The sequence below is a fragment of the Theropithecus gelada genome, chromosome 5, assembly GCF_003255815.1.
Source record: "Theropithecus gelada isolate Dixy chromosome 5, Tgel_1.0, whole genome shotgun sequence".
Taxonomy (NCBI): domain Eukaryota; kingdom Metazoa; phylum Chordata; class Mammalia; order Primates; family Cercopithecidae; genus Theropithecus; species Theropithecus gelada.
In genome coordinates, this window is record NC_037672.1 from 158,443,833 (window position 1) to 158,467,643 (window position 23,811).

The following is a 23,811-nucleotide window of genomic DNA, read 5'->3' on the forward strand; positions in this document are numbered from 1 at the left end:
GGCATTTCAAAGATATATTTGTTTCGTTAACTCTTTGAACATTTATGCCATTATCTGACCGAATTCCTATAACAGAGAACACTAAGAGAATCATAAAGCAATGATAATTCTACTTTTGTTAAACTTAAGAACACAGTTATTTGTTAAAGAATTAACAAGGTTTGAAACCTTTGGAATTATAAAACCTCAAAGAGAGTCCTAACATTTTCTCCTGAACACAAGCAATACAACGCTAGTATGTAAATATTTTTAAGTTTCCTAGAGATTGTATACTCAGCACTGTCGCTATATGTAAGTGTATTCAGTCCACATGCCTAAAGTTATATAAATAAAATTTCATCACCATTGTCAACTTATCCTAAAATAAATTAGTCACACTGGCATTGTGTAATATGAGATAGGAGGTCCATTAAAGGTATATAATGCCTTGCGGAGAAAATTTAGGCAATAGATCAAAATAAGAAAGCATTACTTCTTATCTTGTTGTATAGACAATAAAGATGCTCAATAGTTTATGGCTGCTGAAAACCTGTCAATTTAGTGACATTCAGATCACATAGCATCTTGTTAGATAATAAAGCTCTGCTTTTGTGCAAAAAGTGGCGACATGTTAGAAACAGATCTATTTTATGACGTTGAAGGGTATTATTTTAAAAATATAGTCTTCAGATACAGAAATCACAAGACAAGTATTTTCAGTATGTTCTGGGTCAAAAGATGAAAAGATTTACAGAACAAGTTACCTCACAGGGTGTGACAATGACATTGACCAAATTGAGACGCATGAATATTGGAATTTATTATAAATAATTAAAGCTTATAAAATAGTAAATGCTTATCAAGCATGGTTAACCTCGAGATGACTCTTCATCTTAAGACATTTTATTTCATAATAACCTTATTGCTACATAAATGTCTATATCAAATATTAAACAAGTAATTTGGGGCTTTTCAAAAAGAAATACAAATTATTAATTTCTGATTTAAATTATAATTAGTATATATCCTCTATTGAATTATATTTAATAAAATATATGAAAACTAATATTTTTAAACATTGATTTATTTTTTCCATAAATATTTGTTTTTATTTGGTTCTATTTGACTCTAGCTCTTAGCTCATGTCTATCAGGATAAAATCCTATCAGGCTGTGAAATCTGCACTTTATCTTTATGGATTTTTGGTGTCTGTTATTATTCTACCTATCTCACAGTTATTGAGTGTAAAAACAAAACAAAACAATTATTAATCTGATGACTGCTGCACCTAATATTGGTTGAGTCTAGAAATAATTACTAATTGATGACTTTTGCATTTGGCTTCATTTATAGTTCTTTATACACTATATTATTCAACTGTTTATATTATCTTCCTAGCCTCGGTAGAGATTAATAAGATCCTACATAAGTGGTCTCATTAAATCCATGCAACCTGCCTTTCGAAGTATTTCCCCATTCTATAGAAATAGAAAGTAAATGAAGACTAAAGAGATTAATTAATTTGTTTATCTTATCAGAATCTATTCTATTTCTAAAGTTTATGATAGTCATATTCATGCTATCTTTATAGGTAAAAAGACCACATTTTAATCTATTTTAAGACCCTTTTTTCTACTTCTGAAATAGGAAGATACCTCATAACCATTCATATGTTTTTCAAATTTTCTTTTCAAGATAGTAGGAAACAAATGGCTGGATTTTACAATATTGCTAAATCTTAGTATTAGCAATTATGCTTATTTCATTTTAATAATAATTATTAACATACATAAATATTGTTTAAATAATTTATTTATTCAAATAATCTTGTAGACTTTAGCCATTTGAAACGTGTTTTTAAAAAATCTTCAAATTGTTGTATTTTATAATAAATTATGAACTATCAAAATATTAATTTTTTAGACATACAGCCAACTAATGTTAATTTATTGGAGCTAATTCTAAAGTAAGAATTATTACAATAAGGTAATATTTCCAATTGCTTGTGACAATAATTTAAAAACGGTGTATCTAGCCTTATAATACATTTATTATATTTAGACTATAAAATTATATTATAGTATATTTAGATATACTCTGATACTCTCAAACAGCTGGATTAGTTATATTCCTTACTAAAATCATAGCAAGGTATGAGTCAGTCGGTTCTTAGCACTTAATGCAGCCAGTAGCTTAAAAGCTTTCTATAGAAGCTTATGTTCACACCACTTTTTATTTACCTTCATATTGAGGATGAATCATTATTACCTGGGAATTGACTTCCCTTGGGAATGAAAATGTGTCAAGTGCTTATGCTATGTACAAGACGTTTTTGAATAAATAATGTGTTACCATTATCTAAATCCCTTTACATAATTTATATCTTCTCTTACTCCCTGTTGTGAGCAACCACACAATCCCCTATGGTCCACTTCTACTGTTCTTTGCATTTAAATTCTCCCTGTATATCACTCTATTAAATCTTAGTTATGAAAACCTATCCCTAATGTAACTGTAGAGTATATTATTTTGAAGCACATATTTTTTTGTAGTTCACTTTCTCACATGAGAAAACTTCCATTGATATTTGTTGACAAAGTTAGACACTGTAAATCACAGTTTCCCACTTCAAAGATTAGGGTAGAAGCAAAACACAAACTCCTTAGCCATATGATGCTTTGCATGAATTGTTCTCTCAATAGTATCATATTTCTGGCAAATGTAGTGTAGGAAAAAATGTGATTCATACTACTCTGAGCTCTCTATTATGAAAAAAATAGCTGGATGATTACTCCGAAGCTGTATCCAAACAAAGTAAGTCTTTGTTGTGTCATTTGCCCCCAAAGTTACAAATCTTTCCCCATTTTTGTTGCTGTCTACATGGGATTCAATACCTCTCTCCTCTGCATCTTTCAAAAACAGAGGAAAAGTGCATTACAGAGTAATTCTCTAATATATAATAGAAGTCTAAATTGACTCAATGTAAAGGGGACTAAAGTGTAGCTTCTGCTTTGATTGTGACAAAAGTGAACTCTAGAAAAAGATTTTGAAATTTATTTAAAGTATCTTAATATCTACACTAATAATAAAATGTATATTCAATCAGTGGAGTCCATTTGTTAAATGTTAAGAGATAATATTTCATATTTGAATGCATAAAAATAGATGCCCCTACTTACTCATGTCTACCTATAGCTATGTTATCAATATTTATATGCATTATTATAAAACTCTGATTTCTAGCAATCATTGGGTTTTCTAGGCTTTTGAGGAATAGATTTTTGTCAATGTTTTTAGCAGCAAGAAATTATTTTTAGAAAACAAATGTGAGTCAGAGGAAGAGCTACTTTATGTCTCACACTATGACAAGTGCCTTATATATAATATCTAAACAGAAATCTCTTGATGTATTAGTATTTATTTCATACTAGAGATAAGAAAACTAAAGCTTAGAGAGTCATGCAGTACCCCCACATCAGAGAGGTGTTGCGTGATTCCAACCCAATTTTGCAAAAAAAAAATTTATACTCTTCTGTTACAACAATTTGCTTTTTCATTTAAAAATTGTATCCTATCACTACTGAAAACAATCTCCAAAATTATTTTTGGTAGATTTATACAAGTCAATAATTTCCTAATATGTGCAAATAAGAAGAGTATATTTATTACTAATGGGTCTTTGATTGGTTCTTTTGGCATTTTTGAAAATATCTTTCCAGACACACAATAATAGTGGGGGGACTTCAACACCCCACTGACAACATTAGACAGATCACTGCAGCAGAAAACTGAAAAAGAAATTATGGACTTAAAATTGACAACTGACCAACGGGTCCTAATAAACAGCTACAGAATACTCCACCAAATCACCACAGAATATACATTCTTCTCATTTGCACATGGATTGACCACATGCTTTGCTGTAACACAAGTCTTAATAAATTCAAAAAAAATCAAAATAATATCAAGCACTCTCTCAAACCACATTGCAAAGAAGATAGAAATCAATACCAAGGAGATCTCTCAAAACAACACAAATACAGAGAAATTAAAAAACTTGCTTCTGAGTAACTCTTGAGTGAACAATAAAATAAGGCAGAAATAAAAAAATCTTTGAAATTAATGAAAATAGAAACACAACTTAAAATCTTCGGGATGCTGCTTAAGCAGTGCTAAGAGAAAAGTATGTAGTGGTAAACAACTGCATCAAGAGGTTAGAAAGACCTCGAGTTAGCAATCCAACATCAGACCTAGAGGAACCAGAAAAAAAAAAAGAGCGATCCAATTCCAAAGCTAGTAGAAGAAAATAACTAGAATGAGAGAACTACTGAACAAAATTGAGAACCAAAAGTCCTTACAAAAGATTAATGAAAGGAAGAGTTTGTTTTTTAAAAGAATAAAAAAGATTGACCAATAGCTAGATTAATGAAGGAAAAGAAAAAGAGAAGATCCAAGTGAGTGCAATCAGAAAAGCCAAAGATAACATTACAAATGATCCCTCAGAAGTACAAAAGATCCTCAGAGACTGTTATGAACACCTCTATGCACATTAATTACAAAATCGAGACAAAATGTATGAATTCCTGGAAACACATAACCCTTCAAGATTGAACAAGAAGGAAAGTGAAAACCTGACCAGACCAATAAGTTTGGAAACTGAGTAAGTAAATAATACTAAATGTACTGACCAAAAAGAGCCCTGGACTAGAAGGATGAATAGCCGAAGTCTACCAGACATAAAAAAGCACTGATACCAATCCTACTGAAACTATTCAGTAGGAGAAGGGCCTTCTCTCTAACTGATTCTATGAAGGCACCATCATCCTGATACCAAAATCTCACAGAGACATAAGAAAAACAACAAAAAAGAAAACTTCAGGATATCTCTGATGTACACAGATGCAAAAATCATCAATAAAGTACTAACAAACTGAATCCAGTAGAACCTCAAAAAGTTAATTCATCATGATCAAGTAAGCTTTATTCTTGAATTCAAGGGTGGTTCAACACATGCAAATCAACAAATGCAATTCACCACATAAATAGAATTAAAAACAAAGATCATATGATCTCTCAATAGATGCAGGAAAAGCCTTTGATAAAATCCAATATTCATTCAGGGTAAAACCTCAACAGAATAGGCATCAAAGGAACATACCTTAAAATAATAAGAACCACCTTATGACAGACCCACAGCCAGCATCATACTGAATGGACAAAAGCTGGAAGCATTTCTCTTGAGAACTGGAACAAGAAAAGAATGCCCACTCTCACTACTTCTATTCAACATAGTACTGGAAGTCCTACCCAGAGCAATCAGGCAAGAGAAAGAAATAAAAGACATCCAAATAGGAAAAGAAGAAGTCAAAGTATCTCTCTTTGCTGGGAATATGATCCTATACATTAAAAAAAAAACCCTAATGATGTTGCAAAAAGCTTCATGGAACTGACAAATTCAGTAAAGTTTCAGGATACAAAATCAATGTACAAAAACTAGCAACATTTCTATATACCAATACCATTGTAGTTGATACCAAATTGAAAACACAATTCCATTTATAATAGCTAAAAATGTATGTAATACCTAGGAATTTATTTAACCAATGATGTGAAAGATCTCTAAAAGGATAACTACAAAGCACTGCTGAAAGAAATCAGAGATGACACAAATGAACGGAAAAGTATTGCATACTCATGTACTGGAAGAATCAATATTGCTAAAATGGCCATGCTATCCAAAGCAATTTACAGATTAAAATATGTCTCTACAAAGATACCAATGTCATATCTCACAGTATTAGAAAAATCTATCCTCAAATTCATTTGGAACCAAAAGAGAGCATGAGTAGCCAAAGAATCCTAAGGAAAAAGGACAAATCCATAGGCATCATAATATACTGCAGGGAGACAGTAACCATAACAGCATGGTACTGGTATAAAAACAGACACAAAGAGCAATGGAATGAAACAGACACCCCAGAAATAAACCCATACACTTACAACCATCTTATCTTTGACAAAATAGACCAAAAAAAAGCAACAGGGAAGGGACTCCCTATTCAATAAATGGTCCTGGGATAACTGGCTAGCCACATGCAGAAGAATGAAACTGTACCGCTACCTCTTACGGTACACACAAATTAACTCAAGATGGGTTAAAGATTTCAGTGTAAGACCTTAAATTATAATAATTCTAAAAGTAAACGTGGAAAATACCCTTCTCCACATTGGTTTTGGCAGAGAATTTATGGCTAAGTCCCCAAAAGCAATCGCAACAAAATAATAATTGACAAGAGTACCTAAAGAGCTTCTGTACAGAAAAGAAAAAAATTACTAACAAAGTGAACAGACAGCCTACCGAATGGGAGAAAATATATGTAAACTATGCAAGCAATAAAAGTCTGATATCCAGAATCTACAAGGATCTCAAATCAATAAGCAAAAATCGAATAATCCAGTTTAAAAATGGGCAAAGCATAAGAACAGACACTTACTGAAATAAGCCATACAAATGGTCAGCAAACATATGAAAAATGTTCCACATCACCACTCTGATTTGTATCAGAGAAATGCAAGTCAAAACTGCTATGAGATATCATCACACACTAGTCCGAATGACTATTATTAAAAAGTCAAAAAACAGTAGATGCTGGCAGGGCTATGGAGAAAAGAGAATGCTTATATCCAGTTGGTAGGAGGGCAAACTTGTTCAGCCACTGTGGAAAGCAGTTTGGAGATTTCTCATAGAACTTAAAACAGACGTACTATTTGACCCAGCAATCCCATTACTGGGTTTGTATCCAAAATAAAATAAATTATTCTACCGAAAAGACACACGCACTTGCAAGTTTGTTGCAGCACTATTCACAATAGCAAAGACATGGAATCAATCTAGGTGCCTATAAACGGTGGGTTGGTTAAAGAAACTGTGGTACACATACATCATGGAATACTATGCAGCCTTAAAGAAGGATGCAATCATAGTCTTTGCAACAAAATGAATGAAGCTAGAGGCCATTATCCTAAGTGAATTAATGCAAGAACAGAAACCAAATACCACATGTTCTCACTTATAGGTAGGAGCCAAATATGGAATACACATAGACATAAAGATGGGAAAAAGAGACACTGGGGACTACTAAAGGAGTAAGGTATGATAGAAGGCATGGACTGAAAGACAGTCTATTGGGTACTATGCTCACTACCTGGATGATGTGATCACTTGTGCCGAAAACCTCAGCATCAAGCAATATAACCATGTAACACGCCTGCACATGCACTCTTTATAATAAAATTTGAAATTATTGAAAAAATAAAATTAAAAAAGAAGGAAAATATCTAGCATTCCAAAATACAAATGTGCCATGTATATCTAGTATTGGTCTCTTTCCACGAAATTACTAGAAAAGAACCCAGATCCACAATCCTTAAGATGGGGGTTACAAAAGGTGGTAATTTTCACTACTATGAAGTCCACCAGATTTTGGTTTTCTTTTGTTATACAGAGTTCTGGCATCTAACTATTAGGAGGCATCCTAAGGGAAACTGTCTTCTGTCAAGTTATTACATTATTACATTTTTACATAATAATATTATTATTACATTATTACATTTTCTGTTTATACTTTCCCGCAGTTGCTAATATTCTACTCGGTTTACTTATTTAGTATTGTCCTGATTTTAATTACGTGCATTATTATTTTTTAAACGGGCACTTTTACTTCAACAAGATTTAAACCTTGCTGAAAATTTAATCGTGTTAAATCTTCTCCTAAAATTTTCCTAGAATTCACACACTAAAAAGTTGTATGATAGTTGATAAAGGGAGCTTTGGCTAGGTGTTTTACTGTTGTAACTAGGGAAATAAATTTAAAAGTACATAACAAACATTAAAATAAAGTAAGAATATAGAGTTGATATTAAAATCTGTTTCACAAACATCATCATAAGGACAAAGAAAGCAAACATTTTTAATTCCTTGCCGCCTAAAATTAATTTTTCACAGAAAGTGAATTCCAACTTAGTATTGGCTGTACCACATAAAAGGAATAGAGTAAGGGAATTATGGTGGACCTTATGCAGGCCATTAAATCCAGCTTTTTTTTTTCTTTTTTCTACCTAAAGACTTTCTTTTTTAAATATTTCTTTATAATGATGGTTGTCCTAACCAGAAAAAATGAAGATAATGATACGTTAGTAGTTGGGACCTGGGTAAGGTCCTCCTTTCTCAACGGTTCCACTCATGTCAATATGCACTAAGTGACTTAAGAAAGAATAGGAAGACTACTGGCTGGGTCAATGCTTTAACCTTGTTCAAACACTGGATTCAGAAAAATGGGCCTGTCAAGTTAGAGGGTCCAATAAAATCAGACTCTTGAAAAACATATATTAATAGCAGCGTAACAAGTCGGATTGAAGAGCAGAGAGCAAGGGAAGTAGTCATTTCAAGAACATCCAGACCCTATCCCAAAACAGTCACACTGTGGCATGTGTGGACCGAGGGAAGAAAATGCCTGTTTGTTTGCTTGCAAAGAGCGCACTTGATACATGCTGTAATAGTAGTTTGAGCTCCAAACAATTCAGCTATCATAAAAAGCAATCCATCCTCAGCATCCTCACCCTATCTGTATCCCTTTTGCCAAGTAATTAAAGAAAATAAAAGAGAACAAGTCATTTTGGGTATAACTCCAGGAGACAATCAGACAACATGAACCATGATGGCAAAGGATTTTTAGCACTAAACCAAGAACAGCCACAGTGTGGTTTTTGTGTCGGGGCAGTGAGTGCCTTGGAGTGGCAGTTACCACTGAACCTTCTGTAGAGAAGGATGCTGTAGAGGTCTTAATCCAGTGACTTCAATGTAACTGACAGGAAAAGAAATATAGTAATGTATTCTACCTAGACGATACATGTTGGATATATCTGGGGGCCTTGAATTCCTCACATTTAATTGAGGGGAGGGATTTTGCAAGAGATATAAATTCCTCCAAGAGCAAATGGGAAGACAGGACCTGAAACACCATATGTACTTGCAAAAAAATAAAATCTAGTGTTGTAATGAAAATTTCACAACTTTTTTTCATCTTTAAATCTGCTTTTAGTATTTCAAGATTTTTATCCTTCCTACATATAAAATCTATTTGTTATAATGCATTGTGCAATTCACAGTTTTCTGGTGCCTTTACTTTTTTAAAAAAGCTGTAAAAATGTATGTTGAGTATGGTGTGTGTCTGCTAGCGGGGGGCGGTTCAATACATACGGGTCTTTCTAGCAGAGTCTTCCACAAAAAGAGAAGAGATGTCTTCATCCACTCCTGCTTCATTCTTTGCGATACAAGTGTATGCTCCAGTATCTTCATAGCGCACATTGCTTATGTGAACCTCACTGCCATTTGCTGAAAAAGAAGGGAAATGAAACTTGTAAACTACAATTTCAGTTTTGGAACAGTGCTTTCTGATTACACAGTCAAACAGTTCTCTTGGCTTGTCCTAATTAAACTGTTTCCCTTCCTACTTCCATACTTTGAAGGCATGTCAAATTATTCCAGAAGCATGCAAGTGTTCATAAACCGTGCTGTCATTCTATAAGACAGCCCAATACTCTATATCAAATGCATATTTTATGTTTCATATCATTTCCTATATTCTACATTGTATATGAGGTATTTCATATTGATAAGTATAATTTCAGTTATATATTTACTTATAATATTCAGAACCTACATTCCCCTACGCTTTTTCAGAAATCTAATAATACCAATATGATTAGCTTGCAGGTAAATACATATGAAAGATGTTTTCAAAGAGTAATTAACTGAGCTAAATCATACAGGTATACTATTGCCATTCATCAAGCTTATTATTATTATTACTATTATTTTGAGACAGAGTCTCACTCTGTCGCCCATGCTGGAGTGCAGTGGCGAGATCTCGACTCCCTGAAACCTCCGCCTCCCAGGTTCAAGCAATTCTCCTGCCTCAGCTTCCCGAGTAGCTGGGACTACAGGCCCACACTGCCAACCCTGGCTAATTTTTTGTGTTTTCAGTAGAGATGGGGTTTCACCATGTTTGCCAGGCTGGTCTCGAACTACTGACCTCAGGTGATCTGCCTGCCTCGGCCTCCCAAAGGGCTGGGATTACAGGCGTGAGCCACCACACCTGGCAGTTGAATGTTTGTTGTAGTCATTTGTTTAAGTTTCTCTTTCTTTTCTTTTTCTTTGTTTTCTTTATGTGTGTATGTGTGTGTGCATGCCTGTGTGTGTGTGTGTTTGTGTACATAGTTGTGTCTGTGTGTTCCATGTTGTTCAGTTACAAGAACCACACATGCAGTAGAATGGGACATGACTATCTGTGACAGGTAGAAGGCAACATAATCAGTGTGGTTTGGGAAAACAAGAGTAGAAAGCCAATGAGAAAAGAGCTTGATTGCCATCGCTAGGAGCCCAGTAGCTCCCAAGGGATGTGAGATATGGAGAGGCAGTGGATGTGGACGTTTGAGAGAGATAATCATTTGAATAACTTGAACTTCTTTCTTTATTTGCAAATGCTTACTACACACCCCATTCCTCACATCATTCATTGAGAATCACTACTCCAAAAAAGGGATTGACAGATTTTCATTTTGTTGCAACAGGCCAGGTGTAAATAATTTAGGCTTTGTGGGCCACACAGTTTCTGTGGCAACTACTAACCTCTGCCATAGCAACATTAAAGCAGCCACACAATATGTTTTGAAAAATGAGTGCTACTGTATTCTAAAGGCAAACCAACAACAACAAGGAAAAAAAAGAAAAGCAAAAACAAAAACAAAACCCACCTTTATTTCAAAAAACAGACAGCTATCTAGATATGGTCTGTGGGTCTTAGTTTATAGGAACCTGCTCTAAAGATAGGTAGTAAACAATGTATTTACATTTGCTTCACCTTCTTGTTTTATATAAGATACGGCCTCCTCCAAATTCACACCTATTTTTTTTTCCTCAGGATCCACACACTTAACAGCCTAAATTCTCTGGGTTTTGTTTTGAAATATCAAATAAATTTCTTCCTTCTTAAAATGCTGTCTCCCAATATTTTTACATGTTCTCCTAACCTATATGTCCCGTTGTCTTTCCTTCTCTTCCTATGTGATCTAGCATTCCTAGATGTTGCCACTCTATTGCCAGAACTACCAATCCCTTTATCTGTTTACCATCCTGACACATCTGCCTTCCTAACTTCTAGAACTAGAGTAAGCTAACCCATCTCTGCATCTGGTGTCCCTGCATCTAGTTCTTTGAGTAAGTTATGAGACTATTGCATAAGCAAGTTTATAATTTTCAGATTCACAGTTTTCAATTTCTAGGACATTCAAAACTACTTGCTATTCATTTCACTTGACCTTTCCAGTTAGATGCCTTTCATATCCACCTCTACTTTTACTTCAAATCTTTATATACTTTGTTTGATGTTTCCCATCATAATAGTAACTTCACTCTCAGCGAGTGATCTTGATCTTTCAATTGTGAGGTAAATAGAAGTGATCAGAAAGCAGCCTCAAAACTTTCTGTTCCTAGTTTCACCTTGATTTACTTCTCACAGGAAATTTTCTGTTTCTTTCCAAGGCAAATCTCCCCTTATTTCTTATTGATTTCTATGACTCTTCCTGCAGCCTTCATTGTTTTCATTTCTCCCTACTGAACCTTCTCAGATTGATGAATTATCCAAGAAGAAATATCTCTGTCAGTTCTAAGCCTCCCCACCAGGAGCTGGCCAAAAAAGATTTTTGTATTTCTTGTCTCCTTTTCATTTCTAAACACATTGAAAACTGATTGTTACTGATACTGTTTTGCTAAATGTCACAAGAACATGCTCATCACTTGAAGTAAACACTTATCAATGTCTTTTATTGAACTTTCTATGCATTTGCCATTGTCAAACTCTTTATTTTTAACTTTCTCTTCTTCCATACTATCACCTAGTTTCCTGTCTTTTGATGAATTTTAGTCTCTTTCTATTATTTTCTTCACTTGTCTGTTAATAAAATATTTGTGCTTTCTTAGGATTTTACTCTCTCTAATTCACATATTATCCCAGCCATTGCCATAGATATTAAATTAGTGCCTGGACTTGGACTTCACATACAAACACTAAAGAAGCATCTGATGAATAAGTAGATAATTAAATAGTTATTAAGCCACATGGCGTTTATATCCCATGTGCTTAGAATTATCTCTTCTCTCCTTTTATTTATTGTCATATTCTCGTAAAACTTTAGCTATTTTTCCCTGTTGTAAAAACTGACAGTAATTTCTTTGCAGTCTGGAGTGTAACAACTTCAAAAATGCGTTGTCATGTATATTCCTGAGAGAAAAATTTGACATACTTTTATAATATGGTTTATTGCTATTAAATGGACAAGAGACAAAGTCAGAAGCTATTTAGATTTTTATTCATTTCATTTCTGTTAATCAGATAAGTCTTCTCCTCTTACATTATAGACCTCTCGAGGTAATCACTAGATATGTGTGCAAATGTGTCTGACCTATGTATGCACATTAGTGATTTCTAGGATTAAAGTTTTTAAAGTTTAAGGACAGTTTCACAGACATGTCTCTATTGACTTGCAAGAATAAGTAAAAGTTTTAAAAAGTTTTATTTAAAAATGTATAATTATATATAACCATTATTAAAGTGGAATAATAATAGAAATCTATGTAATAAAGTGACAAAATATGTTCATGTTTAATAGTATAAATTAAAGAAAATTAAAGTTATAAAATAAGAACTATAATGCCTATGAAGAAGATAATCCAGTAAAATGAGTGTTGTGTGTTACCCCAACAATGAAAAAAAATTTGTGCTTTTTTTTAACGCTAATATAATTAATATATTATATGCAACTGCTTTTGGACTATTTAAATGATTTGATCTTACAAATCTTGCCTGCTTTTATTTATTTTCCACATATTTGGGATTATTTTTATCTAATATACAGTAATTTATTCATGTCTACACATTAGAATATTAGAATTAGTACAATATTTTGTATATTAGAATGTAATAAAAAACTTTAAAAAATGTAAATGGAAAACATTTAGTAACTTTTTGATATTTTTCTCCCTTCATTTAGAAAATATGCTAAAAATTTCATTAAAAATTCTGTATTGAAATCCTGTATAATACACATTCAAGGTTTTACTTAAACATTTAAAAATTAACTTCAGAAATGAATTTCAGTGAAAGGATCCAATTATTCTGTTCAGCATAACTGCTATAATTCACAGGACAAGTATTTTAAAGATACATAATTTAATATTCTACTTATCACCAAAATAATGACACAATTAATCATTATGACAAGACTATTATTAAAAACATTAAAATGTTAAAAGAGTCTTTCCCATATAATTTCTTAGACATAAGCATTTTTTTCATGTTTGTGACATTCTGTTGCCAGTAACACTCATTTTTCTTTTATTTTCCAAATAACGTTATAAATTTTAGTATAAATTTTCAACGTGGTCATTTAAGAGAAAAAAAATGCAAGTAAAAGGCACCTTGAAGCGTGAGTTGTTTGGACAGCTTTGGTGTAATATCAATTCCATTCTTCAACCAGCCAAGCTGAGGCTTTGGTATGCCCTCTGCATGGCACCTAAGACTGGCAGTTACCCCAGGCTCTCTAGCCTGACTCTCTGGATACACCCGGATGACTGGAGGAACTAAAGGAAAAAATGAAAGAGAAAGTGATTCATATTTTCTATTTAATTTTCCAAAAGAAACAAAAATTGCAAAAAGATAAATAATATATTATATATTTTAATGATGCTATACATTTCTACAGATTGTAGTTTCCAAATAGTATTATTCACTGAAATGTACCAGTGTTAACTGGATAACAACTATTCTGGGATTTTGCTAGGGAAAATATAAGGTGTGCCTGGAATACCTTGTTTCAGAAATTAAAGAAGTCCTCAAAGAATGATGAGGCATACCAAAAGGATACAAAAACCAGTTAAAAGAGACTCCAATTTGCTAAATATGGGACAATTTGGGCACTGAAATAATTAGTAATTACAAGGGAGTATGAGGAATTAAATAAAACTATGAATTCAGTTATATAAATAAATGAATGAGTATAAAATGGAAGAAAAATAAACTCTTTTTATTATAGCCTGTTAGGAAATTAATAATTCCATTTACAATAGTATTAAAAAATAAAGTATTTAGGAATAAAGTTCACCAAAGAGATGCAAAACTTTCATACTAAATACTATGAAACTTTGTTGAAAGAATTTAAAGAAGACTGAAATAAATCCAAAGACACCTTGTATTCCTGGATTGAAAGAACTGATTGGTAACATGGTACAAATTGGCAAAGGCTTTTGGTAAAGTGATCATACTCCTAAGTTGACAAAGACAAATAAAGGAAAAACGAAGGTACAGGGTAATTCTTATCAAAGTTCTAACTGCATTTTTTTTCAAGAAATTAAACAAGTTATCCTCAGATAAATGTGAAATTACAGGAGACCTCCAAGTGGTGAAAAAAAATCTTGAAAAAGTACAAAGCTGTGGGGCTCATACCTGCTGATTTCAAAACATACAATGAAGCTACAGTAATCAAAGCAGTGCAATCCTAACACAAAGATGGAATAGACTTGAGAGTGTAGAAATAAACATACATTGATGGTCAATTTCTTTTTCAATCATTCTGGGACAATTGGAAAACCACATGCAAGAAAATAGACCTGAACTCCTACCTCATACCATAAAAAAAAATTGAATTCAAAATAAATCAAATACTTAAATATAGGAGCTAAAACAGTAAACTTTCAGAAGAAAACATTGAATAAATGTTTCTGATCTAGGAGTGGACAATGGTTTCTTCTAGACATGACCTGAAAGCACAAGCAACAACAAAAATTAAATAAATATATTAGATTTTGTAGTGCATCAAAGGACACTATTTTAAAAAAGTATAAATACAACTCACAAAATAGGAAAAGATATTTGAAAAGTCTGACGGTATCCAGAATATATAAAGAAATGTTACAAATCAGAACTAAAAAGCCAACAACTCAATTAAAATTTGGGACAAAAAAATTGAATAGTCGTTTCTCCATTGAAGACATATAAATGGCTAATAAACACATGAAAAGATTCAAAAATTTAAAAAAAAATGAAAAAGAGGGAAATGCAAATCCAAACCACTACATGTTACCACTTCACACCCTCTGGAATGGCTATTTAAACCAATAAACAAAAATCAGAAAATAACATGTTGTTGGTTGAGTATGTGGAGAAACTAGAACTCTTTCACATTGCTGGAGGGAATATAAAATGATGCAGCCACGCCATAAAAATGCATTCTACTGCATTTTTAAATACTAATGCATTCTACAGCATGAATATTGGAGGTATTATGCTAAGTGAGTGGAATTTGACACAAATGTTTACATATTATATTAATTCATTTATAAAACTTTCAGAATGGGCAAATCCATGGAGACAGAAAGCAGATTGGTTGTTGCTAGGGACTGAGGAAAGGGAGGAATGGGAAATCACTGCTTAATGGATATGAGGTTTATTTGGGGGTGACAAAAATGTTCTAGGCTTAGAAAGTGGTGATGGTTACACAACACTGTAAATATATTATAAGTTACTATATGGTTCATTTAGGCACAGTTAAATGGCATGTGGATTTTATCTGAATAAAAAAGGAAAGGCAAAGAAGGCCAATGAAAGACTCTAAACTAAAAGAAATGAGTTATAAGAAATAAATAAAATATGCAAATCAATATTGGGTCCTAGACTCAGAAAAATAAGCTATAAAGTGTATTACTAAGAGAATTGACAAAATTTAAATATGGTCCCTGTATTGTCCAGGTGCAGTGGCTCACGCCTGTAATCCCAGTACTTTGGGAGGCCGAGGCAGGTGGATCACCTGAGATCAGGAGTTCAAGACCAGCCTGGGCAACATGGTGAAACCCCGTTTCTACTAAAAATACAAAAAATTTAGCTGGTTATGGTGGCATATGCCTATAATCCCAGCTACTTGGGAGGCTGAGACAGGAGAATCGCTTGAGCCCGGGAGGTGGAGGTTGCAGTGAGCCAAGATTGTGCCATTGCACTCGTGCCTCAAAACAAAACAAAATATATATATATATACACAAACACATATATGTTTTATATATATATATATATAGTCCCTGTATTATATATTGAGACACTACTAATGTTACATTTGCTGATTTGATAATTGAATTTTGATTAGGTAAAATAATTTTCTTTATAGAAGTTACTCACTGAATTAACTAGTGATGAATACAATCTCAAACTTTTTTGCAATCTTTTATATATATATATAAAATCATTGATATTAAAATGAGATGTCTTAAATACAGCATTAGGCATAATTATAGAAACACTCAACAATTAAAAGTGAGGTGTGGATTAATTGATAACTTTCTAGTAATGTTGAAAAAAATGATAATTATTGATTCTGATTATCTTCCTGACTAGGACTTAAAATCCTGGAAAAGTTTACGGAAAGCGTTTTCAGAAACCATAAGTAACTTAGGGATAAAATGAGGAATGGCAGAATGAGTATAGAAGAAACTTTAAGGTTCATGGAAGTGAGCTACAGCTGTTTCTCCCTCAAGAGTAGTTTCCAAAGCAGTTGAAGATTCTGAAGTCAGAGTTGATTACTAATCAAGGGTATTTTATTTCTGTCTTTTTCTCCCATGTATATACACATATGCATGTGTGTGCACATGTAATTTAAAAAATAATAAGACATCTTGAGAGGTTTTGTTTTTTTTTTCTTTTAGCCATTAATTAATTCAGTGTGTGTTTCTTTAAGATCTGGCCCTGTTGCTACATTGAATCAAATGTAGTGATTTATCTCTTCTACCTTACCAGACCCCAAAACTTCTGGGAAGCCAGGATTATGTATTTATTTACGGTTTACAAATACATGCCAATATCAGGGAATCAGCTGATTCTGGTATGCAGTCTCAAGTAAAGTAAATCAGCTTAGTATTGTGGTCCCACAATAATTGTGGCTGGAAATTCTGGCATAGTAACAGTTTCTCTGTACTAGGTCACTAGTTGCATTGTATTTAATTGGCCACAAAATGTCCAAAGATTCATTGCAAGATCTCTGGTACCTCCCAGTGCCTGACAGTCATAGATGGAATACCGCTCTTAAAGAACCTATTATCTTTATAATTAAAATAATTTTGAAAATGGTTTATGAAATCAAGTTTGCTGAATGCAACAAAATATCTCAAGGCTTGCCTCAAGAAAATACAAACTTAACCAGTAAAAATAAAAACAACAGTCAAGTTTTAAAAAGCCACCAAATTCTAGTAACTGGAGTTATTACTCATCTATGCTTCCTGTGTTTAAAGAGTTGATAGCTAAACATAAAAAGTTAGGAAGTTATACAACATAATATTGTAATTAAAATAAATCAACTAGAAATGCTATAATATTTTTAAATGACAAAAACAGAAATTATAAACTGAATGTTTGTATTTAACTCCAGATTAGATACAGCTGAAGAAGAAAGGCACTAATAGAAAGTTAAGTCAGAAAAAAATCATATCCACAATAAAGCACAGAGGTACAAAACACAGAAAATACAGATGAGAGAGTAAGTGAATACAGAATAGATTAAGAACACCTTACTGAAGTAAAAGAAGAGAGCAGTATTTGAAGAGGTAACCACTGTGATATTCTCAGTTCTGTGTAAGACATCAAACCAGTGATTCCAAAAGCCTAAAGATGTTGGACTTTCTTAAAAAAGGCCATATATAGACATTACAGCAAAACTATAGAATACCAAAGAAAAAAAGACAAATCATAAAAAGCAACCCCAAGAAACAAAATGGCATACCAAGAAAGTCAGACTGATAGCTAAATTCTTACAGAAATGGTAAAAACTAAAGAGAACAAATTATAGACAGCTTTATGCCAACACATAACTTTAAATAAAATGAACAGATTTCTGGAAACGCAAGCATCTAGCAGAACCTACACAAAAAGTAGTACAAAATCTAAAAAGTCTTATAACATTTAAATACATTTAATTTATTTAAAAACTTTTAATCAAAGAAAACTTTAGAACTTTCCCAAAATAAAGTAAAAGTAACAGCAATCTTATACAAACTCTTTTAGAGAATAAAACGGGGCTAGAGGCATCTCTTTGGTAGTGTTAAAATATCTCTATCAGTTGTTGACACTCCTCTCTTCAAAAGGTAGAGGCTAATTGTTCTCACGTTACACATGGGACCTATGGGCTGGATTTAATGATGTACTGTTAATGAACAGAGCTGTGGCAAAGTAATGGTGCATAATATCTAGGATTAGGTCATAAAAGGTATTGCAATATTGTCATTGCTCTCTTGCTCTTGTGGAATTCAACTGCTATGTCATAAGATGCTGAATCAGTCTTATGGGGATGCTTGTATACCAAGGGGCAGAGAGAGGCCCCATGACAACAGCCAGCAAAAAACTAAGGCCTCCTGCCAATAGCCATGTAAGTGAGTAATCTTAGAAGTAGATATGCCAGCCCCAATCAAGCTTTCAGATGACTACAGCTCTGACCAACATATTGATTGAAATCTCAGAAAAGACCTTGTGCCAGGATCACCTAGCTAAACTGTTCTCAAATTATTTGGTTATTTAAATAAATTTTTTAATTATTTAAATCATTTCCCTGTTTATTACTGCACATCTCGATTTTCCTGTTATCTCTAAGAGCATAAATGTTTGTTGTTTTAAGCCACTAATATTTTAGCTAATTTATTATGCAGCATAGATAACTAATAAAATCCCCAGCTTTTTTATGAAGTCAGCATAAACTTGATATCGAAATGTGACAAGGCATTCGAAGAAAGAATAATTAGTGGTCAATGTCACTTACGAAAATAGATGAAAAATTCCCGTACAAAATATTATCAAACAAAATTTATCAGAATACTAAAATGGTAATATACCATAATATATTGAGTTAATTATAGACATTCAAAAAATCACTGAATTTAATTCACCATATTAACAGTTTAAAGAAGTAAAATTGTGTGATATTTTCCATAATTGCAGAAAACTCATTTACTTTTAGAAAACAAAAAAAGAAAATATTTTCTTTATTATGATAAGGGTTATCTTAAGCACTTGTAGATGGCATAGAGTAAATTAAAATACAAAAGATTCTTTAGATGAATTGTGATAATAAGGGAATTTGGTAAATTTGCATGATACAAGTTCGCATATTTGTAAATAACAGTAACAAAACATTTCAAATATTTTAAGTTTAATAAAGGAACAAATATATTAACTATAAATATATTTAACACATGGTGCTCAAACCCTTTATAAAACATTCTGAAACATTATTTAAAATGTGATTGATAAAAATGAAATAAGACTAAAATCAATGGAATAATAAACCATGTTCATGGTACCTTTAGTTATTATTGCCTCTAGTTACCATTATATTAATTTCAGCCATCAAATCTTTTTTCATTTGCATTCCCATTCCACAAAATTGGTAAAACCCATCTTTGTAGAAACAATCCAAATACAGTACCACTTACCAAAATGCTCATTTTGTTCATTTAATTAGTCATATATTGATTACTTAATATCTGTGATAAACTGTAAACTGTTAGGTTGACACAGATGGACAACATATGTCTCATACTCTCAAAGTATGTGCTGTTCAATAATGAAAACCAGGAAACAATAATTGTAACAGAACACTTTATGTCCTGTAATAGAGTTGAAAGAGGTGTGGTAGTTACAGAAAAACCGGAGTTATCAACACAAAGTGCTTTAAAGGAAAATGAGCTGAATTTTGAAGTGTTTAGGGGAGTATGACATGCAGTGTAGTGAATATGGTTGTGGGAGACGCATTTTCAGCATATGCACCATGCTGAATCTTTTATATTTTTACAATGAGTGTATACTTCTTGAACTTGAGTTATGTCATAGGTAGTTAGATATATGTCACATGCAATTGTATGGACAGTCAATTACCCAGTTTACCACCAAATAAGTTGTGAGAGAAATCCTGCATTCATTCAGTAAATCTACATGTATCAATTACCTACAAGTGCCAGGCATTCCTAGAACATTATAATTGTCATTATAATGTACTAAACTCTGTAGGAAATGATTCAGGAATTATGCAATGATGGACTATTAATTGTATAATTTTCAGATGTTCATGCTATGTAAATTTTTGAGGTTAGATAAGAATTTGAATACACTTGAACAAATGGTTTAGACATTTTAATTCCAATATCAAAAAGCATACTGTCCTTTCCAAGAAAAAATAGCAAGCTATCTTTATTATAAATATTAAATCTATTCACACTGAAAGCAAATAGTTCTGGACAGCTGAATTTTCTTAATTGTAGAGAGTGCTACCTTTCCATACTTAATATTGAGAATGCATATCGTTTTTATGAAAGTGCTCCTCAAGTGAATTCTAGACCTCAGATTTGGAACATTCCCTGCTAATGAAAATACATTTATTTGTTGTCATTTAAAGACATTTTGACTGCATAGTATTCCATGGTGTATATGTGCCACATTTTCTTAATCTAATCTGTCACTGATGGACATTTGGGTTGATTCCAAGTCTTTGCTATTGTGAATAGTGCTGCAATAAACATACGTGTGCATGTGTCTTTATAGCAGCATAATTTATAATCCTTTGGGTATATGCCCAGTAATGGGATGGCTGGGTCATATGGTACATCTAGTTCTAGATCCTTGAGGAATCGCCATACTGTTTTCCATAGTGGTTGAACTAGTTTACAATCCCACCAACAGTGTAAAAGTGTTCCTATTTCTCCACATCCTCTCCAGCACCTGTTGTTTCCTGACTTAAAAATAAAGAGTTGTATATTGCAAAGCAATATATATTGTCAAACAATATATATCATCCAGCAATATAGGATATGATATATATGATTAATAATAGGCTCTTTGAGAGAAGAGGTTTTGCCTTATTTAATCATTAAATTCCCTGATGTAGCTGAGTGACTGGTGTAATGAAGACCATGAAGAAAAGTTTCACAAGATGTATGTTACAGGCTTATCACACTGATTCCTTTCTCAGATTTACAATTTAGCATTTGCTATTTAGAATGGCCATGAGAGTATATGTAACACACAGTGTCCTTAATAAGACTATGACTTGGTAAATAAAGCAGAGGACTCTAGTTCTCTGTCAAAGAAGTTTCTGCAGGAGATATCAAAAGACAAGAACAGGACATAAAAGTTTTGTTCACCTGGACCATTTGCTCTCTGGTTAATGCATGTATTTTAAACTATCTGATATCCTTTTCTTTCAGCCATCAGAATGACAATAAAAAACCAGAAGGTCCAGAAACAATCTGAGACTCTATTTGGTGATTCAAATATAGTGCAAAGTTAATTTCACCACTCTTATTTTTTATTGTCTGGAGGATCCTTTGTATATACAAATTTAATTGACTATTGAATAAGTGCCAATCTTCCAGATTTACTGAAACTATAAAAGTAATGCAAACCAAGACTAGTTAAAGCCACCACATCAGGACTACAGCCAATCACCCCACTGGCGTCTTAGTTCCCTTTCCCAGCTATACTCTGGAAATATTAAATTAGATTCATGTTAACTACACAGAGAAAAATGAGGCAGAGGAAGGTGTCTTCAGAAAGGCCCCAATAACCCTTAGTGTCCATAGTTGGGTCTGTATCCTGTACATCGCCTTTAATATTTTTAGAAGCAGAAAAATAATAAACTTTCAAAGCTCTAAGTACAACAAGAAATCTGCTGCACCCTTCCTGCCATTCCTCATTCAAAAGTGTTACAACATACACATGCTTGCACAGTGACAAGGGGTAAAACCAAGTTCTGATTTTATTCTTGTCCTTGAGGACTACTTAAATGATTTTTTTTGGAAATACTAAATACACTTTCAAAAATGATTCTCCTAGTATTTCTGTGCCTGCTTTTCTGGTGACATAAAGCACATGTTTAGGCTCTCCTGATATATCTAAAACAGAGTAGTTATTGCAGCATTTTATTTTATTGAAGGTTAAAACAAATAACTTTTTAAAGAGATATGTTAATGTACTTATGGCACTGTAAGGGGTGGAGTAAAAAAACTCTTGAAAATATTTAGACTAATCTGACTAATCTCTAATCTCTTAACAACTAGAGTTAGGAGATGAGATTTTAAAAAAGACATACAGGGAATCAGAATAGATATTAATAACAACTCTCAATAAATATTTAGTAAGACAAAAAGTTTGGCCACAGGATTTGTAAGGATCAATTCTTGTTACAACAGTCTTTGGAGTAGCAAAAAATTGAAACAGCCTAAATCTGAGAATTAATTTGGAAGGAAGCACATCAATCACCTCAATAAGAGCAACAGATGACACATTATTCATACTGGAAATATACATATTACATGGGCCACTTATATTGTCACCGATACTCCCCAAAGGAAACCTTTTTAGATAAGATGTTCAATTTCCTCTGCCTTCCAAGCTGCTTCTACTTTATTGATGTACTTATGAAGGGACAGAAAGAAAACTAGTGAATAATAATTTTTGTCACATGAAATGTTAATTCTCATATAGATTATATATATGAAAAAATAATACTTTTATGTAATTGACATGTGTCTCACTTAGTTTATTGGTGTTAAGTGATTTTCTGAAAAGTGTCTCTTAACTCACATAGAATTGAAAGATAAGTGATTGGCATAACAACTATTTAACCTCAGTGACAAGCTACACATTTAAAAGTAGCTTCGTTTTCCCAGGATACATATTATGAAATATAAATGAGGATTGATGGCAGCCTGAATTAAAAAGTCAATAATCCTCCAGAGAACATTTCAAACCATTTGTTACAGTCATTTTTAGTTAAGAAGTGCACTCTATAAACTTGTCTTTTTCTTTCTATTGGCAACGCATGAAAAAAAAAGAAACTGATAAAGACTACCAAATTGTTGTCACATTGGATTTAGGATCCAATTTGCATGGACTACCAAGAAAAGCTTTAAATAGGCTCCTAATATTTTATGAAAAAGGTGATATTTAAAGATAAGCTTCTATACACTAAATAATTCCAAATGGTATTTGATGTCTTGCTAACACAGCTCAGGAAATGCCTTCAACTTAAATAGTTTAAACTGATTGGGTTACTTTATATAATAATATCCAATACAATCATATAATATAAACATCAAATAATATAATATTATGTATATATTAATACAGAAACATTATAAAAAGTTGACATTACATATTATAATTTATTCTACAAAAATGTAATCAAGTAAACTTCCATTACCTAAAATGGAAGGAGATACAAAAGGATGTAAATGTATATATTTTATTCAAAAATTAGGTGAAGTATAAAATTTGATTTGTTTATTTTTGAGTTTTAAGATAATAATATATAGCTATTCACTGAGCAACTCATGAGCACAGTACATTGTACTGGTAACTTTCTCCATTACTCACTTGCTCTCTTTTCTATATTACACATCCAGTGAGTGATAGGTTCAAGTTGAAATTAGCCAAGTGGAGCATTGAAAAAAAAAATACATTCTTAGCTTAAATTGTCTCAGATGGTCCTAATAGTATAATAAATGTCTTTATGAAAGTATCTACTGGAATTTGACTACTTGGCATCCACATTCATTAAATTATGAATTAGATTGTTAGCTCTAATACATAAGGCACATCAGAGATACTGGAAAAAATCATATTTTAAAAGTAAAGTTCAAATAAATTAGTGCATTGATAGTATTTCAAAGCAATATTAATAATGCATCTC

At 32.5% G+C, this 23,811-nt stretch overlaps 1 protein-coding gene across 1 annotated transcript in view; it reads right to left on the reverse strand.

Annotated features, from left to right (window-relative positions):
- The window catches only part of FSTL5 (follistatin like 5), a 268,181-nt gene that overhangs the window by 134,949 nt on the left and 109,421 nt on the right, over positions 1 to 23,811 (reverse strand). Inside the window, exons 4-5 of the mRNA XM_025385806.1 lie at positions 13,517 to 13,678; positions 9,239 to 9,373 (exon numbers count right to left, since the gene is read on the reverse strand). Of these exons, the coding sequence (XP_025241591.1) occupies positions 9,239 to 9,373; positions 13,517 to 13,678 (297 nt within the window). The remainder of the gene's footprint in view (positions 1 to 9,238; positions 9,374 to 13,516; positions 13,679 to 23,811) is intronic.